At 43.3% G+C, this 27,893-nt stretch overlaps 1 protein-coding gene across 4 annotated transcripts in view; it reads right to left on the bottom strand.

Annotated features, from left to right (window-relative positions):
• Nucleotides 1–14,254: 14,254 nt before the first annotated feature.
• The window catches only part of LOC109875080 (matrix metalloproteinase-16-like), a 38,933-nt gene continuing 25,294 nt past the window's right edge, over nucleotides 14,255–27,893 (bottom strand). For 2 of the 4 annotated variants that reach the window (XM_020467241.2, XM_031810871.1), the window contains 6 exons: nucleotides 24,070–24,231; nucleotides 23,574–23,791; nucleotides 23,190–23,328; nucleotides 19,358–19,508; nucleotides 17,528–17,643; nucleotides 14,255–17,127 (listed from right to left, as the gene is read on the bottom strand). In XM_020467241.2, coding sequence (XP_020322830.2) covers nucleotides 16,760–17,127; nucleotides 17,528–17,643; nucleotides 19,358–19,508; nucleotides 23,190–23,328; nucleotides 23,574–23,791; nucleotides 24,070–24,231 — 1,154 coding nt within the window. In that variant the 3' untranslated portion in view covers nucleotides 14,255–16,759. Of the gene's footprint in view, nucleotides 17,128–17,527; nucleotides 17,644–19,357; nucleotides 19,509–23,189; nucleotides 23,329–23,573; nucleotides 23,792–24,051; nucleotides 24,232–27,893 lie in introns of all 4 variants that reach the window. The other 2 variants (XM_031810870.1, XM_031810868.1) reach the window with 2 other exon arrangements.

Genomic DNA, 27,893 nt, shown 5'->3' with positions numbered 1-27,893 from the left:
TTATTTATTACGTTTAAAAAGCTCTCGTCATGCTAGAAATGAGGATATTGGGCCATTTTCAGTACAAAAACATTTTGGCATGTAGCAGATAGAAATGACTAGAGCCGGCGTTATTCTTTATTCTACATGTCAGAGGCATGTTTGTTGTACATACAGTATGTAACAAAATGTCCTGCTGAATGCCCTCTGGGTTAACGATTAGATTCTAGGGCCCTCTGGGGGTGGAAAGGGAGAGCTGCATGTAAACGGACTATTCAATGATCCAAAAGTCAATGAATAGACTGCAAGGATGATCACAGACAGGAGAGAAAAATGTACAAAATGAGTTTAAAAAAACAGCTAAATGTGAATATCACTATGATTACCCCATCCATCGTTCCCCCCCCCTCTTCTCCATATCCTTTTCCCAGATTAGTACATCAGCTGTTAACCTTTAACCTTTTTGAACCTTTATTTAACTAGTTAACTACCATTCCCACGTGATAGGGGTCATTCCCACGTGATAGGGGGCCATTCCCACGTGATAGGGGGCCATTCCCACGTGATAGGGGACCATTCCCACGTGATAGGGGACTATTCCCACATGATAGGGGACCATTCCCATGTGATAGGGGACCATTCCCACGTGATAGGGGACCATCCCCACGTGATAGGGGACCATCCCACGTGATAGGGGACCATCCCCACGTGATAGGGGACCAATCCCATGTGATAAGGGGACCATTCCCATGTGATAGTGGACCATTCCCATGTGATAGTGGACCATTCCCATGTGATAGTGGACCATTCCCGTGTGATAGGGGACCATCCCCACGTGATAGGGGACCATTCCCATGTGATAGGGGACCATTCCCATGTGATAGGGGACCATTCCCATGTGATAGGCGACTATCCCACGTGATAGGGGACCATCCCCACGTGATAGTGGACCATCCCCACGTGATAGGGGACCATTCCCATGTGATAGGGGACCATTCCCACGTGATAGGGGACCATTCCCACGTGATAGGGGACCATCCCCACGTGATAGGGGACCATCCCCACGTGATAGGGGACCATTCCCACGTGATAGGGGACCATCCCCACGTGATAGGGGACCATCCCACGTGATAGGGGACCATCCCCACGTGATAGGGGACCAATCCCATGTGATAGGGGACCATTCCCATGTGATAGTGGACCATTCCCATGTGATAGTGGACCATTCCCATGTGATAGTGGACCATTCCCGTGTGATAGGGGACCATTCCCATGTGATAGGCGACTATCCCACGTGATAGGGGACCATCCCCACGTGATAGGGGACCATTCCCATGTGATAGGGGACCATTCCCATGTGATAGGGGACCATTCCCATGTGATAGGCGACTATCCCACGTGATAGGGGACCATCCCCACGTGATAGTGGACCATCCCCACGTGATAGGGGACCATTCCCATGTGATAGGGGACCATTCCCACGTGATAGGGGACCATTCCCACGTGATAGGGGACCATCCCCACGTGATAGGGGACCATCCCCACGTGATAGGGGACCAATCCCATGTGATAGGGGACCATTCCCGTGTGTAGGGGACCATTCCCACGTGATAGGGGACCATTCCCATGTGATAGTGGACCAATCCCGTGTGATAGGGGACCATTCCCATGTGATATGGGACCATTCCCATGTGATAGGGGACCATTCCCGTGTGATAGGGGACCATTCCCGTGTGATAGGGGACCATTCCCATGTGATAGGGGACCATTCCCATGTGATAGGCGACTATCCCACGTGATAGGGGACCATCCCCACGTGATAGTGGACCATCCCCACGTGATAGGGGACCATTCCCATGTGATAGGGGACCATTCCCACGTGATAGGGGACCATTCCCACGTGATAGGGGACCATCCCCACGTGATAGGGGACCATCCCCACGTGATAGGGGACCAATCCCATGTGATAGTGGACCATTCCCGTGTGATAGGGGACCATTCCCATGTGATACGCGACTATCCCACGTGATAGGGGACCATCCCCACGTGATAGGGGACCATTCCCATGTGATAGGGGACCATTCCCATGTGATAGGGGACCATTCCCATGTGATAGGCGACTATCCCACGTGATAGGGGACCATCCCCACGTGATAGTGGACCATCCCCACGTGATAGGGGACCATTCCCATGTGATAGGGGACCATTCCCACGTGATAGGGGACCATTCCCACGTGATAGGGGACCATCCCCACGTGATAGGGGACCATCCCCACGTGATAGGGGACCATTCCCACGTGATAGGGGACCATCCCCACGTGATAGGGGACCATCCCACGTGATAGGGGACCATCCCCACGTGATAGGGGACCAATCCCATGTGATAGGGGACCATTCCCATGTGATAGTGGACCATTCCCATGTGATAGTGGACCATTCCCATGTGATAGTGGACCATTCCCGTGTGATAGGGGACCATTCCCATGTGATAGGCGACTATCCCACGTGATAGGGGACCATCCCCACGTGATAGGGGACCATTCCCATGTGATAGGGGACCATTCCCATGTGATAGGGGACCATTCCCATGTGATAGGCGACTATCCCACGTGATAGGGGACCATCCCCACGTGATAGTGGACCATCCCCACGTGATAGGGGACCATTCCCATGTGATAGGGGACCATTCCCACGTGATAGGGGACCATTCCCACGTGATAGGGGACCATCCCCACGTGATAGGGGACCATCCCCACGTGATAGGGGACCATCCCCACGTGATAGGGGACCAATCCCATGTGATAGGGGACCATTCCCGTGTGTAGGGGACCATTCCCACGTGATAGGGGACCATTCCCATGTGATAGTGGACCAATCCCGTGTGATAGGGGACCATTCCCATGTGATAGGGGACCATTCCCATGTGATAGGGGACCATTCCCGTGTGATAGGGGACCATTCCCGTGTGATAGGGGACCATTCCCATGTGATAGGGGACCATTCCCACGTGATAGGGGCCCATTCCCACGTGATAGGGGACCATTCCCACGTGATAGGTGACCATCCCCACGTGATAGGCGACTATCCCACGTGATAGGGGACCATCCCCACGTGATAGGGGACCATCCCCACGTGATAGGGGACCAATCCCATGTGATAGGGGACCATTCCCGTGTGATAGGGGACCATTCCCACGTGATAGGGGACCATCCCCACGTGATAGGGGACCATTCCCATGTGATAGGGGACCATTCCCATGTGATAGTGGACCATTCCCGTGACCCATCTAAGAGGTTTAAGCATATTTTTCCCAGGACCATCATGCTAATCAATAGACGTGCTCTGGTCAATTAATAGTGCTGCAGTCGCTGATCAGTGGATAAACATTATCACTGTAAACCACACAATACATCTCTTAACATATTTATGTATTATAGGACCACTGGAACAGGTGGTCATCCTGTTAAGTATTTGTATTTATTAAAGATCCCCATTAGTTCCTGCCAAGGCATAAGCTACTCTTCCTGGGGTCCTAACCACATTAAGACACTTATATAACACATAAAACAAAAGATAAAACAGTATATCATATCACACTGTCACACCACTACATATCTACAATTCAAAATGTACATTACCGGTCAAAAGTTTGGACACCTAGTCATTTGAGGGTTTTTCTTTATTTGTACTATTTTCTACATTGTAGAATAATAACGAAGACATCAAAACTATGAAATACACATACGGAATCATGTAGTAATATTTTATATTTGAGATTCTTCAAAGTAGCCACCCTTTGCCTTGATGACAGTTTTGCACACTCTTGGCATTCTCTCAACCAGCTTCATGAGGTAGTCACCTGGAATGCATTTCAATTAACAGATAGGCCTTGTTAAAAGTTAATTTGTGGAATTTCTTTCCTTCTTAATGTGTTTGAGCCAAGCAGTTGTGTTGTGACAAGGTAGGGGTAGTATTCAGAAGATAGCTCTATTTGGTCAAATACCAAGTCCATATTATGGCAAGAACAGCTCAAATAAGCAAAGAGAAACGACAGTCCGTCATTACTTTAAGACATGAAGGTCAGTCAATCCGGAAATTTCAATAACTTTGAAAGTTTCTTCAAGTGCAGTCGCAAAAACCATCAAGCGCAATGATGAAACTGGTTCTCATGAGGACTGCCACAGGAAAGAAAGACCCAGAGTTACCTCTGCTGCAGAGGATAAGTTCATTAGAGTTAACCGCACCTCAGAAATTCCAGCCCAAATGAATGCTTCACAGAGTTCAAGTAACAGACACATCTCAACATCAACAGTTCAGAGGAGATTGTGTGAATCAGGCTTTCATGGTCAAATTGCTGCAAAGAAACCACTACTAAAGTCACCAATAAGAAGAGACTTGCTTGGGCCAAGAAACATGAGCAATGAACCTTAGACTGGTGGAAAGCATGAAACATGGAGGAGGAGGTGTGATGGTGTGGGGATGTTTTGCTGGTGACACTGTCAGTGATTTATTTAGATTTAAAGGCACACTTAACCAGCATGGCTACCACAGCATTCTGCAGCGATATGCCAGATGACTTGGCCTCCATAATCACCCGACCTCATCCCAATTGAGATGGTTTCGGATGAGTTGGACGAAGCAAAAGTGAAGGAAAAGTGAAGTAAAAGCAGCTAACCAGGGCTCAGCATATGTATGAACTCCTTCAAGACTGTTGGAAAAGCATTCCAGGTGAAGCTGCTTGAGAGAATGCCAAGAGTGTGCAAAGCTGTCATCAAGGCAGAGGGTGGCTACTTTGAAGAATCTCAAATATAAAATACATTTTATTTGTTTATCACTTTTTGGTTACTACATGATTCCATATGTGTTATTTCATAGTTTTGATGTCTTCACTATTATTCTACAAAGAGTAAAAATAAATGAAAACCCTTAAATGAGTAGGTTTGTCCAAACTTTTGGCTGGTACTATATGCGTATGTAGAGTGCGTATGCTAGCGTTTGTGTGCGTACGCTTGTGTCTGTACCCGTGTGTGTCTCTTCACAGTCCCCACTGTTCTATAAGGTGTATTTTATCTGTTTAAAAACACATCTGATTCTACTGCTGCATCATTTACCTGATGTGGAATAGAGTTCCATGTAGTCATGGCTCTATGTAGTAATGTGCGCCTCCCATAGTCTGTTCTGAACTTGGGGACTGTGAAGAGACCTCTGGAGGCGTGTCTTGTGGGGTATGCATGGGTGTCTGAGCTGTCTGCTAGTAGCACACAACACCTCTTACAAAAACATGTAATAATGAAGTCAATCTCTCCTCCACTTTGAGCCATGAGAGATTGACATGCATATAATTACTGTTAGATCTCCATGTACATTTAAGGGCCAGCCACGCAGCCCTGCTCTGAACCAATTGCAATTTTCTCTTTGTGGCATCTGACCACACGACTGAACAGTAGTCCAGGTGCCACAAAGAACTAAAGGCTATCATTTGTATATCATTTGAATTTCCCATCTGGTAGACTTTGTCTATTATATAGAGTTCTAGATATTACTGAGGAGTGATCTGGGACACTGTGTGCTGCTAATAGTGCTATTCTTAACATGTGCACTAACATCTGAGTTTTGTGATCTGATTAACATGATCCAATCACTATCTGATCAAGGTTTGTCACGTACACACATAGTTTTAAAATGTGTCTCTTATCCATCCAGTGTGTCCACATTGTAATCAGATTAGCTGGTGCCTCCCTGTATGCAAATCATTTGACATATATTCTTTCAATATAACATGAATTCATTTGTTTTAACATAACTACTGATGCCATAAGTCCTTGATGCTACCTGTCAATGATTTTAGAGGCCAGTATAATGATGATTTAATGTATTGACCATCCAGATCTGTTTACACTCGATTGATATCCAGACACCCATCTGTGCTTGACTATCTCCATCTCCACAATCAGAATGTGGAAAAAAAATCAGGACAAATTGTCAGCAGGTATAAACAGGGCTTTAGATTTGATATTAAACCAAAATCCAGACTCTATATAGACATGGGGGCCCTTTTCCCAGAGCCAGAATCTGGACTAAACCACTCTTTCAATAGAGATTATCTATGACCCAATTACACTAATTGCAAGAACCTGTCTTTTTTGGCCCACTTGATTTTAGCATATATTAATTTACTTTTTAAGTGCAGATCCATGAAATCCATACATTTGTCTAATGTCAGATTATAAGTAAGTAGTAGCTTTAACAGTTGCATCACATACAGGTATGCTCTAACTACACTAAACCATGTTTTTTAAAATCCAGTAGTAGTGAGTTTTCATTCAAATAAATGAGTTGTTTTCTCTGAAATTCCACATTTTGGCACGTCACACGTGGTGTGTTTCTGACTTCGAGGAGGATTCATAACCCACTTACCCCTCACATTTCCCAAAGGTTTCATTGTATAGCCCAGTTATTTTGTTGCTTTGTCAAAGTCATTACAGAAGATGATAATTTAATTAATTTTAAAGTCCACCCGGTTTATGCGAACTGATCTCTCATTTTAACATGGTGAAACTATTCCTTTTTAAATGTAGTGATAGTGTGAGAGCAGATGAGGTGGCTCTACGCTTTTTAGCCATTTTCTGATGTTGTGGTAGAAAACTGAGTGTCAAGCATAACATGTCAACCCTGTTACATACATGTAGATAGATGGGATAGAAATGTTTTACCAAGTTGAAATGTTTTGTGAAGCTTGCATTCAATTTCCCCTCCCTGTTGCACACAACAAGCTTCCATTTCCCCTGTCACAAGGAGTTATGGCTGATTTAAGACATCGTCAACCCTGTTATGGTCAACCCTGATACTTTAATTGGCACTTTACTTAATTTAACCTCTTGAGGAAAATTATTTTTATGAAGTGGACACATGCTCTGTATGACTGAATATAACATTAGGGGAAATAAGTAGTTATTCATGACAGAATTACACTACTCAAGGGTTACTCTTTTCATGGTATGATCATAGATGACTCATCTTTGTATCTGAACCATTATGGCGTCTGAGAGCACGGGCAAAGCCGTCTCCATTTTAAAGTAGTCACATATCTTCTTTTTTTATTTGAAAAGTGCATACATTTCTTATATTGGTGATTTACCGCCAGGAGTCCTGAACCAAATCCAGTGTGTCATTCATTTATTGTGGCCACTAGATGGCAATGATACAGCTTCAAGCCCTTTAAATCAGGTAACTAAATTTGAAGAAGCCAATTCTGTGATCATTGGCTGATCCCTCCAGACCCATAGGAACCCCACCCAGTTGACTAAGATTAAGATAACTTTATTGGTCAATTGCACACAAGGTCCAACCTATTATAGTCTACTAGATAACTTTATTGGTCGATTATGGCAGCCCCCAGCACCTCTCTGATTCAAAGGGATTGGGTTAAATGCAGTAGACATTTCAGTTGAAGGCATTCAGTTGAACAACTAGTTGTACAACTGACTAGCTATACCTTACTATAGCGCTTCTGCTCCATCCAGTATAGGGGAGTTTACACAGCAGCAACATAGCCTCACAGATGGGGTCAGCATTTATACAGCAGCAACATAGCCTCACAGTTGGGGTCAGCATTTATACAGCAGCAACATAGCCTCACAGATGGGGTCAGCATTTACACAGCAGCAACATAGCCTCACAGATGGGGTCAGCATTTACACAGCAGCAACATAGCCTCACAGATGGGGTCAGTATTTACACAGCAGCAACATAGCCTCATGGAGGGGGTCAGCATTTACATAGCAGCAAAATAGGCTCAAGGATGGAGTCAGCATTTTACAGAGCAGCAACATAGCCTCATGGATCGGGTCAGCATTTACACAGCAGCAACATAGGCTCAAGGATGGAGTCAGCATTTTACATAGCAGCAACATAGCCTCATGGATGGGGTCAGCATTTACACAGCAGCAACATAGGCGCAAGGATGGAGTCAGCATTTACACAGCAGCAACATAGGCTCAAGGATGGAGTCAGCATTTACACAGCAGCAACATAGGCTCAAGGATGGAGTCAGCATTTACATAGCAGTAACATAGGCTCAAGGATGGAGTCAGCATTTACACAGCAGCAACATAGGCTCAAGGATGGAGTCAGCATTTACATAGCAGTAACATAGGCTCAAGGATGGAGTCAGCATTTACATAGCAGCAACATAGGCTCAAGGATGGAGTCAGCATTTACACAGCAACAACAGAGGCTCAAGGATGGAGTCAGCATTTACACAGCAACAACATAGGCTCAAGGATGGAGTCAGCATTTACACAGCAACAACAGAGGCTCAAGGATGGAGTCAGCATTTACACAGCAACAACATAGGCTCAAGGATGGAGTCAGCATTTACACAGCAACAACAGAGGCTCAAGGATGGAGTCAGCATTTACACAGCAACAACATAGGCTCAAGGATGGAGTCAGCATTTACACAGCAACAACAGAGGCTCAAGGATGGAGTCAGCATTTACACAGCAACAACATAGGCTCAAGGATGGAGTCAGCATTTACATAGCAGCAACATAGGCTCAAGGATGGAGTCAGCATTTACACAGCAGCAACATAGGCTCAAGGATGGAGTCAGCATTTACACAGCAGCAACATAGGCTCAAGGATGGAGTCAGCATTTACACAGCAACAACATAGGCTCAAGGATGGAGTCAGCATTTACATAGCAGCAACATAGGCTCAAGGATGGAGTCAGCATTTACACAGCAGCAACATAGGCTCAAGGATGGAGTCAGCATTTACACAGCAGCAACATAGGCTCAAGGATGGAGTCAGCATTTACACAGCAGCAACATAGGCTCAAGGATGGAGTCAGCACTTACACAGCAACAACATAGGCTCAAGGATGGAGTCAGCATTTACACAGCAACAACATAGGCTCAAGGATGGAGTCAGCATTTACATAGCAACAACATAGGCTCAAGGATGGAGTCAGCATTTACACAGCAACAACATAGGCTCAAGGATGGAGTCAGCATTTACACAGCAACAACATAGGCTCAAGGATGGAGTCAGCATTTACACAGCAACAACATAGGCTCAAGGATGGAGTCAGCATTTACACAGCAACAACATAGGCTCAAGGATGGAGTCAGGCTGCAGTTCCAACAAAAGTATGTAACTTTATTATTGTCATAAGTCATTCTTACAAACAAGCCATCATAAACCCATCAGCTCATGACATCAGGCATTGGTCTAATGACCAATCAGTCTCAACTTTATTCCATACAACTCTTATACTATTGCTTTAAGTTACCCCCTTTGATGTATCGAGTAGGTTGTGCACATAAAACATTTTTAGATACGTAAAAGTTAGCAACAAAACAAATGCAAACGAATGAGAACAATGCATGATGGGTGAATACCTAAACCGTCCCAAAATCAGGAAGTCACACCCTGGCTCCTGGTCTGACTAATTCATGCTGTGCTGCTCCCTTCATTAGACCGACCTCACATGACAGGCCTAGGCCATCTGGAGTAAAAGATCTTTAACAAAACTGTGAAAGATCAAGCAAAACCTTCCCAATACCAAGACATCATTCATGCCATTGTCTTACAAATCCATGTTGCGAGTATCTATTTTATGTTATACATGACAAGCCTATGGTGTTGAAGTTTGGGAAACATCCTCTATAAAGCCTGGGTTTGCACTGCTTTGGCACACAAAGACACACTTCCCAAAAAGCCAGAAAACAGCAACTACTGAAGAGGATACCAAACCAACTCCATCATGTATGTGAAAACTTTACTCCTATCATCTGCTGTGATCTCAACTGCTGCACCCATCCATGCATTCTGCAATGTGGTCTGATAAAGTCTACCTGATCTCTGATTCCTTTCAACTAACAGTTCATTCATTGTATGTTAGTCTGTCTCTGTCATAGTTGTATCTTGAGTCATTTGGAATGATGTTAATTAACATGAGGATGATGATGCTTTTGGGAAATTAATAAAAAACAGTACAGTAAGTAGATTTAACACATAACATGCCTAATAAATATAGTCACATTACTGCAGCAATTGTATGTCTATCTACAGTATACACTGAGTGTACAAAACATTAGGAACACCTTCCTAATATTGAGTTGCACCCCCTTTTGCACACAAAACAGCCTCAATTCATTGGGGCATGGACTACAAGGCATTGAAAGCGTTCCACAGGGATGCTGGCCCACGTTGACTCCAATGCTTCCCACAGTTGTGTCAAGTTGGCTGGATGTCCTTTGGGTGGTGGACCATTCTTGATACACATGGGAAACTGTTGAGTGAGAAAAATCCAGCACCATTGCAATTCTTGACATAAAATGGTGCGCCTGGCACCTACTACCATACCCTGTTCAAAGGCACTTCAATCTTTTGTCTTGCTTATTCACCCTCTGAATGGCACACATACACAATCCATGTCTCAATTGTCTCAAGGCTTCATCTACACTGATTTAACTGGATTTAACAGGTGACATCAATAAGGGATCATAGCTTTCACCTGGATTCACCCGATCAGTGTATATCATGAAAATAGCAGTTTGTACACTCACAGGGAAAGCATGTTTTTGACTGCACAGGACCTTTAATATATCCTCCAGAATTATCGCTCACAATTCCACAACTTAAATTGAAACAATTTAAAACAGTATAGCATTACAAGTAATTGAATAAACACGAGTCTTTCTGACATCAGCCTCTCCAGTAAAGATAACAGTCAACCACGTCTCCAGATTACCTCCATGTCCTCTATCCAGATGACTATGGGCTGCCGGTTGTCGGTAAATCAGACATTTCCAATGTGTATCAAAAAATGGTGCATCATCCCAGAAATTTCCTAGCCCAGGATTTTCATACGATAGTATCCCAGAGCCATGCTGTGAAAGACTAAATACATATATATATATATATATATATTGCAAACCATGTGAATACAATGTACTGTATACAGTGGGGCAAAAAAGTATTTAGTCAGCCACCAATTGTGCAAGTTCTCCCACTTAAAAAGATGAGAGAGGCCTGTACTTTTCATCATAGATACACTTCAACTATGACAGACAAAATGAGGAAAAGAAATCCAGAAAATCACATTGTAGGATTTTTTATGAATTTATTTGCAAATTATGGTGGAAAATAAGTATTTGGTCACCTACAAACAAGCAAGATTTCTGGCTCTCACAGACCTGTAACTTCTTCTTTAAGAGGCTCCTCTGTCCTCTAATCGTTACCTGTATTAATGGCACCTGTTTGAACTTTTTATCAGTATAAAAGACACCTGTCCACAACCTCAAACAGTCACACTCCAAACTCCACTATGGCCAAGACCAAAGAGCTGTCAAAGGACACCAGAAACAAAATTGTAGACCTGCACCAGGCTGGGAAGACTGAATCTGCAATAGGTTAGCAGCTTGGTTTGAAGAAATCAACTGTGGGAGCAATTATTAGGAAATGGAAGACATACAAGACCATTGATAATCTCCCTCGATCTGGACTCCACGCAAGATCTCACCCCGTGGGTGAGCAAAAATCCCAGAACCACACGGGGGGACCTAGTGAATGACCTGCAGAGAGCTGGGACCAAAGTAACAAAGCCTATCATCAGTAACACACTACGCCGCCAGGGACTCAAATCCTGCAGTGCCAGACGTGTCCGCCTGCGTAAGCCAGTACATGTCCAGGCCCGTCTGAAGTTTGCTAGAGAGCATTTGGATGATCCAGAAGAAGATTGGGATAAGGTCATATGGTCAGATGAAACCAAAATAGACATTTTTGGTAAAAACTCAACTCGTCGTGTTTGGAGGACAAAGAATGCTGAGTTGCATCCAAAGAACACCATACCTACTGTGAAGCATGGGGGTGGAAAGGGACCATAGCTGTTTTTCTGCAAAGGGACCAGGACGACTGATCCGTGTAAAGGAAAGAATGAATGGGGCCATGTATCATGATATTTTGAGTGAAAACCTCCTTCCATCAGCAAGGGCATTGAAGATGAAACGTGGCTGGGTCTTTCAGCATGACAATGATCCCAAACACACTGCCGGGGCAACGAAGGAGTGGCTTCGTAAGAAGCATTTCAAGGTCCCGGAGTGGCCTAGCCAGTCTTCAGATCTCAACCCCATAGAAAATCTTTGGAGGGAGTTGAAAGTCCGTGTTGCCCAGCAACAGCCCCAAAACATCACTGCTCTAGAGGAGATCTGCATGGAGTAATGGCCCAAAATACCAGCAACAGTGTGTGAAAACCTTGTGAAGACTTCTGTCATTGCCAACAAAGGGTATATAACAAAGTATTGAGATTAACTTTTGTTATTGACCAAATACTTCTTTCCCACCATAATTTGCAAATTAAATTAATTAAAAATCCTACAATGTGATTTTCTAGATTCTTTTTCTAATTTTGTCTGTCATAGTTGAAGTGTACCTATGATGAAAATTACAGGCCTCTCTCATCTTTTTAAGTGGGAGGACTTGCACAATTGGTGGCTGACTAAATACTTTTTTGCCCCACTGTATTTCAACTTATCAATTATTTAAAAAATATATAATTATTTACTCAACTTGACCATTCCCACTATGAAATCTCAAAGGAGAATCTCTCAGATTATATTTTGTCTTGTATTTCATGGTCCCCAAGTAGGCTACCTATGTAACTACTTTACCTTGGTCAGGGAAAACTGTAACTATTCCAATAGAAGGAGTGAAACAGACGTTGTTCCTTTCAGATTTAAGAGTGGTACAGGGAAAGAAACCTTTATGTACTCAACTGCCATTCTTTTAAAGTGGTACAGGGAAAGAAACCTTTTTGTACTCAACTGACATTCTTTTTAAGAGTGGTACAGGGAAAGAAACCTTTTTGTACTCAACTGCCATTCTTTTTAAGAGTGGTACAGGGAAAGAAACCTTTTTGTACTCAACTGCCATTCTTTTTAAGAGTGGTACAGGGAAAGAAACCTTTTTGTACTCAACTGCCATTCTTTTTAAGAGTGGTACAGGGAAAGAAACCTTTTTGTACTCAACTGCCATTCTTTTTAAGAGTGGTACAGGGAAATAAACCTTTTTGTACTCAACTACCATTCTTTTTAAGAGTGGTACAGGGAAATAAACCTTTTTGTACTCAACTGCCATTCTTTTTAAGAGTGGTACAGGGAAATAAACCTTTTTGTACTCAACTGCCATTCTTTTTAAGAGTGGTACAGGGAAATAAACCTTTTTGTACTCAACTGCCATTCTTTTTAAGAGTGGTACAGGTAACGAAACCTTTTTGTACTCAACTGCCATTCTTTTTAAGAGTGGTACAGGGAAATAAACCTTTTTGTACTCAGCTGGCATTATTTTGAATAGTCTTTCAAAGAAGTTCATGGTCGGTTTCAAGTTCTCACTGAAAGAATGACTAAACAGTAGCATGTCTCAACACTGAGCTGTAAGACTACAGTATGTGGATGAGAAGAACATGCACAGTTTAGCATATGGGCTGACTTTTGGTGCCTATTGTGTGTTATATTGTGATTGTCTTTTACATATTAGGGATTGATTGTTGTATATATTAAGGGTACATGAGACAAGGGTGATGTACCTTTCCAGTGTTGTTTTCTATGTAACTGTACAATTAGCTCATTTAGTAAAAACTCTCAAAAGTCACGTTTCTTGTATTCGAATGCTGTGTAATGGCCTCTACCCACTTCCATTAATGGCACTCCAAATGATCCCTAATGGCTTAACAGCATGTGTCAAAGCAGAAGAGAGAGAGGCACTCAAGAGGCTGGTGAAGATACCACTTATCAAGTTCCAGACCGACAGACAAAGCTGGCAACCATGCCAGGCAGTTTTAACCTTTAATGCTCCTGATTTTTATAACGTTTCCTTTTGTCCTTCTTGAAGAAGATCTCAGGTTATTTGACTATAAATGATAGTGTCTGGCTTGTTTTGGCATTGATGCTGATCCTTTGTTCACACTAATGGAATTCTCTGTGCAGGCTTCAATGGCAAAGTCTTTTATTAAACATCGTATTCATCCTTTTGGTTTTGCCCTTTTCAAATGTTTTCTTTTGAGCTCTCTGCTTTCAAACATTGTATTTTATTTCATCATCATTTCTGTTGATACTACTAATACTGTATTTTATTGTATGATAACTTAGAAATATAATTTTCTTCAATTTAATCACTTAAAATGAAAATAACATTTACAATAATGATGTGACTCTACTGTACAATGCCAAAAAACAACAAAAAAACAAGCACGAGGATGACCAAACACGCCACTGCTTTTTAAAATCCATTTTATTGACAGACTTTATCTTGCCCTCAGAACAATGCAACGAGATTAAGGTGCTGATGAGCACAGAGGAATAAATACACCAATAAATACAGTATTGACTGAACTAGCCTGGCTCTGCTTCAGAGTTGGGTTCTATTTCAATTTAATTCGTCCATTCAGGAAGTACACTGACTTCCAAATTCTCGTTGATGAAAATTGGAATTTAAATTTCAGCATACTTCAGGAATTGACATGGACTTGACCCCAACCCTGCCATGCTTTCAGACCTGTCTTTCAGACCCTCACCACAAGCACACATACCATTAAGACATGTAGGACAACATGGAAGGCAGGCAAGCTTTCTTCTTCCAGCTGAAATCATATGAGAATGCAATAACAACAGAAACTGCATGTTTGAAGAAAGTAAAGATATCTCTTTAGAACCTCTCTGCCAATGTGAACATAATATTTAATGTCCTGCAAATGATGAGAGGACTGGGGAGCAGAACATTTAACATGGTTTAGAAAAAAATTATGTCTCTGCCATGTAAATCAAAAACAAAACTACAATTACCATCAGTACTTTAGTTCATGAATAGCAATTCGTTATGACCCTTTTAAACAATCCATGGAGAACAACAATGAGAAATTAACTGAGGTTGTTATAAGATAGTTATAACATGTTATTACACATTAGTCTTATGGTTTGATAATGATTTTGAAGGGTTAAGATATATTATTGATATAGCTGTTGATATAGAGTTCAACATCCTGATTTCATAAGTGACCATATCCTTTTTAAGTAAAAAAAAAAAAGTTTTACCACAAATGTGGCAAACTCAATCTCTAAAAATGCTAATACATGTTTTCACATTCACCGGGAATCTCACATACTGAGTCATTTCACACACGTCGAGAGGAACGTGATATAACAGAGCTCTACAGTGCGACCATTTTACTCGCATATACGCCTAAATATTTGGCTGTGCGACCTGGAATTTTAATTGAGGAGCACCAGTGCACTTAGAAACAAATCACCCAGATGATGATTGTTGCAATGATTACTTCACTGTACCACAGGCCCTGAGTGCCATGGAGAACACACTGAGACCAGATTCATGACCATCATGCTTGCACCATTACTAAAAAGAAAACGGCGTGTTACCGCAAATATTTTTGTGTGCTCCTAAATGTCTTTGTGTGCTCCTAAATGTCTTTGTGTGCTCCTAAATGTCTTTGTGTGCTCCTAAATGTCTTTGTGTGCTCCTAAATATTTTTGTGTGCTCCTAAATGTCTTTGTGTGCTCCTAAATGTCTTTGTGTGCTCCTAAATGTCTTTGTGTGCTCCTAAATGTCTTTGTGTGCTCTTAAATGTATTTGTGCGCCCCTAAATTGTTTAACTGCTGCTGCCTCCCTTAGACCACAGACATTGTCAATTTGGTACTGGCACTTACCCTGTATATAGCTTCCTCTCTTATTTCTCAATTTTTTTTATTTATTGTATTTTTTATTAGTTATAGTATTTTGATATTAAATACTGCACTGTTGGGTAGGGCTTGCAATTTATGCATTTCACTGTACTTGTGCATGTGACAAATAAAACGTGAAACTTGACAGAGAGCAGAGCATACCAGACCAGAGCACACCAGAGCAGAGCACACCAGACCAGAGCAGAGCACACCAGACCAGAGCACACCAGAGCAGAGCACACCAGACCAGAGCAGAGCAGAGCACACCAGACCAGACCAGAGCACACCAGACCAGAGCAGAGCACACCAGAGCAGAGCACACTAGACCAGACCAGAGCACACCAGACCAGACCAGACAGATGGTCACAGGCATATATGGAAAAGACATAGTCAAAGAAAACGTGAGTGTGATGGAATGTCACAATGATGTTAGATCCATGGATTAGAATTAAACATCCCAACAAAGAATCCAGAGTCATAATCCTTTCTGGGAAAGGAAGATAGGTCAAAGGTCATATTTGGTTTGGGTATCAGACAGTCCACCTCACAAGTACTAATCTTTTAAAGATAATTCAATCAAAAAGCACAGAGTCTGGGCAACTTGAACTTTACTAGGACATGAAAATCAAAAGTAGTAGCCTATTACTAAATGGTCCACTGTACTGTAGTTAGTAAGGGCTTGTTAGGGGCGTGCAGAGACAGAGATAGACATAGGTCCCACACAACTTTCCTCTTTCTCCAATAACTAGTGTACACAAAGATAGTCTAGAGCAAATGCCTCTCAGTTGGAATTGGCAGCCACAGTCCCTCATAGTGTTGAATGAGAGGGCTAGCTTCACTCCACCTTGCATGTCACAAAGAGGGCAAAGCACTGTTTTGACCATGTTAGGAGGACTCCTCTACTGTACTGTATATACTGTCCATCCACAGAAGGGCTTAGTTCAACAACTACAGAACAATAGGAGTTTGATAACTCTTCCCTACAGTGCCTAGTGGGAGTTCCATACACTTCTACAGTTCCAGTCCCCTCTCTGGTTTAGATCAGACCCACTCCTGCATGGAGCGCTTGCAGTACAGTATGTGTCTCTGCGTGCTCTTCCTCCTGAACTGGAACACGGTGTAGAGCAGGACCATCATGCACAGCGCCAGGATACAGGGGATGGCGATAGCCACGGCCTTCTCAGTGCCCCCCGTGCTGTCCAGCTTGATGATGATGTCCACGTCACCACTGCTGCTGTCGTAGTGGCGCTCCTCCACCTCCGGAGGGCTCCAGTCCCAGTCGGGGTCAGCTGGTAGGCCGTCACAGCCCATGAAGTCCCTCAGGATGGAGCGGGGGTAGCCCGGCTCCACACGCAACCGCTGGTTGTTGAACTTCCAATACTCCTTCCCCTTGTAGAAGTAGGTGAATCCTGTTCAAAGGAGGAGGAAAAAAACTCAACATTTAAACATTCATACAAGCTAATAGTTTCTCTTTGGTTTGCTAGTTTTATAACCCAATCTTTACTTTCTGTACTGATAAGCAAGGCATAAGTAGACTATATAAAGAGAAAAGAGGCCTATTTTAGTCATTATAAAGAGATGTGATGCAGAAATGGAGGATGATATAGAGCAGGGGTATTCAGCTCTTACCCTACGAGGTCCAGAGTCTGCTGGTTTTCTGTTCTACCTGATCATTAATTTCACCCACCTGGTCTCCCAGGTCTAAATTAGACTCTGATTAGAGAGGAACAATGAAAAAAACGCTATGGAACTGGCTTTGAAGTCTGGAGTTGAGTTTGAGGGGTATAGAGGGAGGAACGCATGGCCTACCGTTGGCCTTGTCCACAAACGCTCCCTGAGGAGAGTCAGGGATGCCCTTCCACACTGTGATGGGTTTGGGGTAACCAGGGTCCATGTTTCTCATGTCTTCATTATACCTCCAATATCTAATGCCAGGTAGGAAAGAAACACTGAGGTCAATATCCAGAAAGACTACACACACACACACACACACACACACAGTCACATGCACCAACATTATAATCTCATGATCCTATACATACACACAACTGTTTAGGATCAAGATAATGGAATTCTGTCAAACCCAGAGGGATGAAGTCATGTTTTACAAAACATCATATCAGTGATATGCAACAGTTTGCTACAGAATGATGACAAAGCATTTTATCTTCTCTCACAACAGGGTTAGGACCTCATGATTTCATCTATCATGACAGATCCACCAAATGTTTGAGTCACGTTAGTATACAGTAAATCATGTACTAATTATAGCATCTCACAGTGAGCTTTATATCAGTTAGCATTTTTTCACAGTCAGTGGTGTTCCACAGTTTAGAGAAAAATTTGAAGTTTCATTGTCACGGCCGTCGAAAGAAGTGGACCACAGTACAGCGTGGTGAGCGTACATTTTCCTTTTATTTCAAATGTCACCAAAAAAAAATAAAGAAACATAGAAAACAAAACATAGAATGCCCACCCCACATCACACCCTGACCTAACCAAATAGAGAAATAAAACGTCTCTCTAAGGTCAGGGCGTGACAGTACCACCCCCCCCCCCCCCCAAAGGTGCTGACTCCGGCCGCAAAACCTGAACCTATAGGGGAGGGTCCGGGTGGGCCTCTAGCCGCGGTGGCGGCTCTGGTGCGGGACGTAGACCCCGTTCCACCTCTGGCTCACCCCACTTTGGTGGCGCCTCTGGTGTGGGGACCCTCGCCGCTGACCCCGGACTGGGGACCCCCTCTGCGGGCCCCAGACTGGGGACCCTCGCCGCGGGCCCTGGGCTTGGCACCCTCAGACTGGGCACCCTCGCCGCAGGACCAGGACAGGGGGCCGTCGCTGGAGGCTCCGGACTGGAGGCTGTCGTTGGAGGCTTTGTGCCATGACTCCTCACTGGAGGCTTCGTGCCATGGATCATCACTGGAGGCTTCGTGCCATGGATCATCACTGGAGGCTTCGTGCCATGGATCATCACTGGAGGCTTCGTGCCATGGATCATCACTAGAGGCTTCGTGCCATGGATCATCACTGGAGGCTTCGTGCCATGGATCATCACTGAAGGCTTCGTGCCATGGATCATCACTGGAGGCTTCGTGCCATGGATCCTCACTGGACTGGAGAGACACACAGGAGGCCTTGTTCTGGGAGCGGGCACAGGATACACTGGGCCGTGAAGGCGCACTGGAGGTCTCGAGCGTAGAGCCTGTACAACCCGTCCTGGCCGGATGGTTACTTTGGCCCGGCACGTGCGGGCCGCAGGCACAGGATGCACTGGGCTGTGCAGATGCACCGGAGACACAGTGCGCAGAGCCGGCGCAGGATATCATTGGCCATAGAGACGTACTGGCGGCCAGGTGCGCTGAGCCACCACCTTCGGACCTGGCTGGATGCCCACTCTAGCCCGGCCGATTCGGGGAGCTGGAAGGTAGAGCACCGGGCTGTGAACTCGTACTGGAGACACCGTGCGCTCCACCGCATAACACGGTGCAAAACTAATACAGTATCATGTATAACCTATAATTCACAATCTAACCAATTTAATGCAACAGATAGATGGAAAATTCTAGAATCAGCTACACTTTACCTTCACTATGGATAAAATCAATGTATTGTAATGGATAAATGAAAAGGTCAAACAGACCTGTCTCCCTTGAAGAAATATGTCTTGGCTACGTCCTCCCACCATACAGCAGTCTCTATACTCTGGGTGGGCATCCCACTCCCAAACAGAGAGATGTCCTGAGGGTAGGTGGGCTGCAAAGTAGTGTCCTTGAACACCCAGAACCGGTTTCCTAAAACAAACACAGTCACAAATGGATCAGTGGTCATAATTGTCCAGTAATCACAAACAGAGCCTGGGTCCAAACATTATGTTTTACACTTTTGCTAGGAAATAGCCCTTGCTTTTTGCAGTAACATGATGAGCATTATTGCCGTATAGCTGCTTAATTCAGTCTAATAATAAGGCCTTATTAGCATCGTTCAGACAGATGTAAAGAGCTACTATAGTGTTGTAAGTATATTAAAGCTACTATATTGTTGTGAGTATATTAGAGCTAAAATAGCACTGTGAGTATATTAGAGCTAAGATAGCATTGTGAGTATATTAAAGCTACTATAGTGTTGTGAGTATATTAGAGCTAAGATAGCATTGTGAGTATATTAGAGCTAAGATAGCATTGTGAGTATATTAGAGCTAAGATAGCATTGTGAGTATATTAAAGCTACTATAGTGTTGTGAGTATATTAGAGCTAAGATAGCATTGTGAGTATATTAAAGCTAGGATAGCATTGTGAGTATATTAAAGCTACTATAGTGTTGTGAGTATATTAGAGCTAAGATAGTATTTGGAGTATATTAAAGCTACTATAGTGTTGTGAGTATATTAGAGCTAAGATACCATTGTGAGTATATTAGAGCTAAGATACCATTGTGAGTATATTAGAGCTAAGATAGTGTTGTGAGTATATTAAAGCTAGGATAGTGTTGTGAGTATATTAGAGCTACTATAGTGTTGTGAGTATATTAGAGCTAAGATAGTGTTGTGAGTATATTAAAGCTACTATAGTGTTGTGAGTATATTAGAGCTAGGATAGTGTTGTGAGTATATTAGAGCTAAGATAGTGTTGTGAGTATATTAAAGCTACTATAGCGTTGTGAGTATATTAGAGCTAAGATAGTGTTGTGAGTATATTAGAGCTAAGATAGTGTTGTGAGTATATTAAAGCTACTATAGCGTTGTGAGTATATTAGAGCTAAGATAGTGTTGTGAGTATATTAGAGCGAAGATAGTGTTGTGAGTATTTTAATTGAACCTTTATTTAACTAGGCAAGCCAGTTAAGAATTAATTATTATTTAGAATGACGGCCTACCCCGGCCAAACCTGGAAGACATTGGGCCAATTGTGCACCACCCTATGGGACTCCCAATCACAGCCAGATGTGATGCAGCCTGGATTCAAACCAGGTACTGCAGTGACGCCTCTTACACTGAGATGCAGCGTCTTAGACCACGGCACCACTTACAGCTAAGATAGTGTTAGAGTATATTACAGCTAAGATAGTGTTGGAGTATTTTACAGCTAAGATAGTGTTGGAGTATTTAACAGCTAAGATAGTGTTGGAGTATTTAACAGCTAAGATAGTGTTGGAGTATTTAACAGCTAAGATAGTGTTGGAGTATTTAACAGCTAAGATAGTGTTGGAGTATTTAACAGCTAAGATAGTGTTGGAGTATTTTACAGCTAAGGTAGTGTTGGAGTATATTTCAGCTAAGATAGTGTTGGAGTATTTTACAGCTAAGATAGTGTTGGAGTATTTTACAGCTAAGATAGTGTTGGAGTATATTACAGCTAAGATAGTGTTGGAGTATATTTCAGCTAAGATAGTGTTGGAGTATTTTACAGCTAAGATAGTGTTGGAGTATATTACAGCTAAGATAGTGTTGGAGTATATTTCAGCTAAGATAGTGTTGGAGTATTTTACAGCTAAGATAGTGTTGGAGTATATTACAGCTAAGATAGTGTTGGAGTATATTACAGCTAAGATAGTGTTGGAGTATTTTACAGCTAAGATAGTGTTGGAGTATATTACAGCTAAGATAGTGTTGGAGTATATTACAGCTAAGATAGTGTTGGAGTATATTACAGCTAAGATAGTGTTGGAGTATTTTACAGCTAAGATAGTGTTGGAGTATTTTACAGCTAAGATAGTGTTGGAGTATTTTACAGCTAAGATAGTGTTGGAGTATATTACAGCTAAGATAGTGTTGGAGTATATTACAGCTAAGATAGTGTTGGAGTATTTTACAGCTAAGATAGTGTTGGAGTATATTACAGCTAAGATAGTGTTGGAGTATATTACAGCTAAGATAGTGTTGGAGTATATTTCAGCTAAGATAGTGTTGGAGTATATTTCAGCTAAGATAGTGTTGGAGTATATTACAGCTAAGATAGTGTTGGAGTATATTTCAGCTAAGATAGTGTTGGAGTATTTTACAGCTAAGATAGTGTTGGAGTATTTTACAGCTAAGATAGTGTTGGAGTATATTACAGCTAAGATAGTGTTGGAGTATTTTACAGCTAAGATAGTGTTGGAGTATATTACAGCTAAGATAGTGTTGGAGTATATTACAGCTAAGATAGTGTTGGAGTATTTTACAGCTAAGATAGTGTTGGAGTATTTTACAGCTAAGATAGTGTTGGAGTATATTACAGCTAAGATAGTGTTGGAGTATTTTACAGCTAAGATAGTGTTGGAGTATATTACAGCTAAGATAGTGTTGGAGTATATTACAGCTAAGATAGTGTTGGAGTATATTACAGCTAAGGTAGTGTTGGAGTATTTTAAAGTATTTTAAAGAGCTAATAATAGTCTTATGCGTGTATTAAAGAGCTACTCTACAGTAGTTTTATTATAGTGGATACGGAAAGGGGCAACTATAGCATTGTGAGTAAGTCCAGTCCAGCAAGTAGCTCCTCCATCAGGGAATAAATAAAGCATGAGACTCTTTGTGATCCTGTTGGAGGACAGATGTCATGTTAATCTGCCTGATGGAGGGATGCAGGGATGGAGGAGGGGCTGAACTCTCACCCGTTATTATAGAGTACAGTATCATAAAGAACTAAATGGATGCTATTTAGAACATACAAGCAATATTTCTACTAATTGAAGTGGCATTCTCTTGTATACTTATTAATACACTATAAATAAATAAATAAAAACGCACACAAATCTAGTTGTTTCAACTAACTGGTTCTTTTTTTTGTTTACCCAACTTTTCGGTCTAAGTTTAACCTGAATGTTAGGTTGCCCAACATGAGAAAACATACACAAAAATTCGGTCCACTTTAAATTGTCTTATATGTTCATTCAACTAGAAAAATGTACATTTTTACAAAAACAATATGTGGAACTAGTTACACAACGCTTTTAACATAGAATGTTTTCAATTGACATATTTGACACACGTTGACATACATGATTACATTTTGGATGTTCATTTATACAGTACTTGACATGACATGTTCAACAATGACATGTTGAATATGAATTACTGTATAAATTAACATGCACAATGTTTGTCAATGTGTGTTAAGTTAAAAGCACTGTGTGTGTAACTAGTTCCACATTCTGGCATTTCTGCCAAAATAATAATTTCTAGTTGGATGACAAAAACTAAGTTGACTTAAATTTTGTCACGTTATCTCATGTTGGAACTAAAAATGTTACATTCTGGTAACACTTGGACCAAAAAGCTGAGTAAACAAAAAAAACATTTTGATTTCCTTTACAGTTATGACACTGTGATGACCACAAACAAAATACTTTGCTCTTTCTTTCTAAATTTCTCTCCTCTAACTAACCTTCAAACCTAATGCTACTTTCTGTTGATACAAGAGTAAAATAAGCTCCATTTCATCTCCTCCATCTCTCTTTCTCTCCCCCCCTCTCTCTCATTCTCTTCTCTCACCTTTGAAGAAGACAAACTTCCCCTCGCTGTTTTCGTAGACGGCGTCGATCTTGGCGGGCAGGCCTCTCCAGAAGAAGTTGATCTCCATAGGGTAGCCAGGGACCACCGAGTTGTCCCTCACTCTCCAGAACCACTGGTCCTACACACATGTAGACAAAAACACATGATCTGTTTCATAATTTTCATCCCCTTCTCTCTACTGTAGTATTACCTAAACTCTGAAACCTGTTTTGCTGTCCAACACCAGGAGTGATTGATTCCACTGAAAACCTTCAGCGCCTATCTCTACCTCCTCATGCAAACATACCTTTTTAACACTGTGTTCATGAGATTATATAGGTTAGACAAGGGTACATCATACAGTATCTGTACATGTCAACCTACCTTGAATACGAACAGCTCCTGTCTGAGGATGGCCAGGGTGTTGAAGCCTCCGTCACAGATGTTGGGATTGGCGTTGGGGTTGGAGGGTTTTGCGCCCTGAGGAGGGCGGTGGGGCCGGACCTGGCGGTCGTGCTTACGGGGTTCCGAGGGGGGGTGGAAGCGTGGGGGAGGGGCCGTGGGTGGCACTCTGGTGGGCTGGGAGGACCTGTCTGGCGGACCTGGAGATGAATGGGACACATTAGCCTAGCCAGCTAACTAGCTAAGGGCATCACAAAACAACATTATCATTGTAATTATTTTGTCATTGAACATTATCATTTAACATTATCATTTAACATTTGTTCCTTCAATGAAAACAATGAAACTCATTTAAAAAAACATGTAGACTAGACAAATATTAACATACTACTTGGTTTAGTGTAATGAACAGATATTGAGGGCATGCTTATAATAAAATAAAATGTAGGAAATTCAGTACCATAGATAGACACAGTACCATAGATTTTCTGGATGCCCTGAAGGTCATCGTGAGGTAGTTTAAAGTTCTCTGTGTCCATGTACTGATAGAAGGGAGCCATGATGGCTGTGGGGTCGTTGGAGTGCTCTAGGCCAAGGGCATGACCCAGCTCATGGACTGCCACCAGGAACAGGTCATTACCTGGGAAGGGCGATAGAGACTATGGATTTGAAACACACACGCACGCACACACCACAGGAGGTTGGTGGCACCTTACTTGGTGGAGGAGAGGCACGTGGTAATGACTGGAGTGGAACAGGTGGAATGGTGTCAAATACATCAAACACAAGGTTAGGAAGAGGTTATTGAGGCTGGGAGATGTCTTCAGGAGCCACAGCTTACACCATGCCCAGGGCATTGGAACACTCATCATGTCCTGCTATACAACACACACGCACGCACACACATGCATGCACACACACATGCACATACAAACACACACACACACACGCACACACACACACACACACACACACACACACACACACACACACACACACACACACACACACACACACACACACACACACACACACACACACACACACACACACACACACACACACACACACACACATAGCAGCAGGACCACAGTAATATGTGCATGACTCCATGGTACTGTCAGCATTCAGTGTAATAATAGTGTCAGGTTGATTTTGTGTTAGCTTTGGAAAATTCTATAACATACAGTTTCTCTCTATAGCATGTGACTGAAGATATCCCCGGGAGGTGGCTGCCCTTAACAATATGATATCTAATCCAGCCAGGAGCACAGAAATCCAGGAGCACGGAGATCTAGGGGCACAGAGAGCCAGGAGCACGGAGAGCCAGGAGAACAGAGAGCCAGGAGCACAGAGAGCCAGGAGCACAGAGAGCCAGGAGCACAGAGATTGATGTACAAACACAAGCTGAGTCAAAGGGTTGAACCATATACAGTGGGGGAAAAAAGTATTTAGTCAGCCACCAATTGTGCAAGTTCTCCCACTTAAAAAGATGAGAGGCCTGTAATTTTCATCATAGGTACACTTCAACTATGACAGTTGCTGCTGCTCTAGTTTCAACTGTTCTGCCTTATTATTATTCGACCATGCTGGTCATTTATGAACATTGAACATCTTGACCATGTTCTGTTATAATCTCCACCCGGCACAGCCAGAAGAGGACTGGCCACCCCACATAGCCTGGTTCCTCTCTAGGTTTCTTCCTAGGTATTGGCCTTTCTAGGGAGTTTTTCCTAGCAACCGTGCTTCTCCACCTGCATTGCTTGCTGTTTGGGGTTTTAGGCTGGGTTTCTGTACAGCACTTTGAGATATCAGCTGATGTACGAAGGGCTATATAAATAAATTTGATTTGATTTGATTTGACAGACAAAATGAGAAAAAAAATCCATAAAATCACATTGTAAGATTTTAAATGAATTTATTTGCAAATTATGGTGGAATATAAGTATTTGGTCACCTACAAACAAGCAAGATTTCTGTCTCTCACAGACCTGTAACTTCTTCTTTAAGAGGCTCCTCTGTCCTCCACTCGTTACCTGTATTAATGGCACCTGTTTGAACTTGTTATCAGTATAAAAGACACCTGTCCACAACCTCAAACAGTCACACTCCAAACTCCACTATGGCCAAGACCAAAGAGCTGTCAAAGGACACCAGAAACAAAATTGTAGACCTGCACCAGGCTGGGAAGACTGAATCTGCAATAGGTAAGCAGCTTGGTTTGAAGAAATCAACTGTGGGAGCAATTATTATTATTATTATTATTATCTCCCTCGATCTGGGGCTCCATGCAAGAACAAAATAATCACAAGAACGGTGAGCAAAAACCCCAGAACCACACGGGGGGACGTAAAAATCCTACAATGTTATTTTATGGATTTTTGTTCTTCTCATTTTGTGTGTCATAGTTGAAGTGTACCTATGATGAAAATTACAGGCCTCTCTCATCTTTTTAAGTGGGAGAACTTGCACAATTGGTGGCTGACTAAATACTTTTTTGCCCCACTGTATATACAGGCTGGCGGCCTAGGAGGGGAGTGTCTATCTAAGTGGCAGTGTTGTGCCGTGCACATATCCATTCTGGCTGCCCTGGATGCGGTTAGTGCTTCCTGACGGGCCTCTGGCTTTGACCCTCTAGATGTGCTGTCCCGCAGGCTTCACTAACAGCAGTCAGAGCAGAGCAGGTCGGCAGCAGGGTAATTAAGGTAAAGTGCTGCCTGAAGGTGGATGGATGGTGGCCGACAGGGCTGAGAGAGGGATCTGATTACCGTCTTCAAGCAGGCTGGATCCACCCTCCACCCTGCCCTGCCCTACAGCTATGGTACAATACACTCCCTCCCCATAACACAGTAGAAATGTGAGTGTTTATTCTTGTGGCAGGGATAGGCTCTGCACTATGACCTGGGCCCAGATTCACAAAACACAACTTACTCAAAAACGTAAGAAGCTTCTTAAGAAGAATTCCTCAACAATATCTTAAGATTTCATGATATTCTTACAAACTTCTCAAATATCTTCTTACGAACCTATTAGCCATCTTCTTAAAAATTGTCACATATACTCCCTCTCTGGCCTCTCAGTCATCAGGCTGCTGATTATCCCGCACACCTGTCACCATCTTCAAGCACACCAGCGCCTCATGACACTCCGCACCCAGGTGGTAAGAGTAGGTAACAACACGTCCGCTACGCTGATCCTCAACAAGGGGCCCCTCAGGGATGCATGCTCAGCCCCCTCCTGTATTCCCTGTTCACTCATGACTGCATGGCCAGGCACGACTCCAACACCATCATTAAATTTGCCGATGACACAACAGTGGTAGGCCTGATTACTGACAACAACGAGACAGCCTATAGGGAGGAGGTCAGAGACCTGGCCGTGTGGTGCCAGGACAACAACCTCTCCCTCAACGTGATCAAGACAGGTGATGATTGTGGACTACAGGAAAAAGAGTACCGAGCACCGAGCACATTCTCATCGACGGGGCTGCAGTGGAGCAGGTTGAGAGCTTCAAGTTCCTTGGTGTCCACATCACCAACAAACTAACATGGTCCAAGCACACCATGACAGTCATGAAGCGGGCATGACAAAACCTATTCCCCCTCAGGAGACTGAAAAGATTTGGCATGGGTCCTCAGATCCTCAAAAGGATCTACAGCTGCACCACCGAGAGCATTCTGACTGGTTGCATCACTGCCTGGTATGGCAACTGCTCGGCCTCGGACCGCAAGGCACTACAGAGGGTAGTGCGAATGTCCCAGTACATCACCGGGGCCAAGCTTCCTGCCATCCAGGACCTCTATCACAGACGGGGTCAGAAGAAGGCCCTAAAAATTGTCAAAGACTCCAGCCACCCTAGTCATAGACTGTTCTCTCTGCTACCACAGGGCAAACGGTACCGGAACCGGATCGCCAGGCTCCCCTGCTTCCACAGGCTCCCCTGCCTCAGCCGGATTGCCAAGCTCCTCTGCCTCAGCCAGATCGCCAGGCTCCTCTGCCTCAGCTGGCTCGACAGGTTCCCGTGCCCCAGCCAGCTCGACAAATTCTCACACCCCAACCACCCGTGCCCCAGCTGGCTCGACAGGTTCCCGAGCCCCAGCCGGCTCGTCAAGTTCCCGCGCCCCAGCCGCCCGCGCCCCAGCCGGCTCGTCAGGTTCCTGCTCTTCAGCAGGGGTGACCAGTCCGCTCCTGATCCCCGGGTTCGTTCCCTTTGTCAGCGTCCTGCGGCTGGAGCCGTGCATTGGGGAGGGCGTTCTCTTACGTATACTCCCTCTCTGGCCTCTAGGTCATCAGGCTGCTGAT

Source organism: Oncorhynchus kisutch, linkage group LG30, assembly GCF_002021735.2.
Source record: "Oncorhynchus kisutch isolate 150728-3 linkage group LG30, Okis_V2, whole genome shotgun sequence".
In the NCBI taxonomy this organism is placed as follows: Eukaryota; Metazoa; Chordata; class Actinopteri; order Salmoniformes; family Salmonidae; genus Oncorhynchus; species Oncorhynchus kisutch.
Note: the sequence above shows the minus strand (reverse complement) of the source record. Positions and strands in the feature narration are given on the sequence as shown.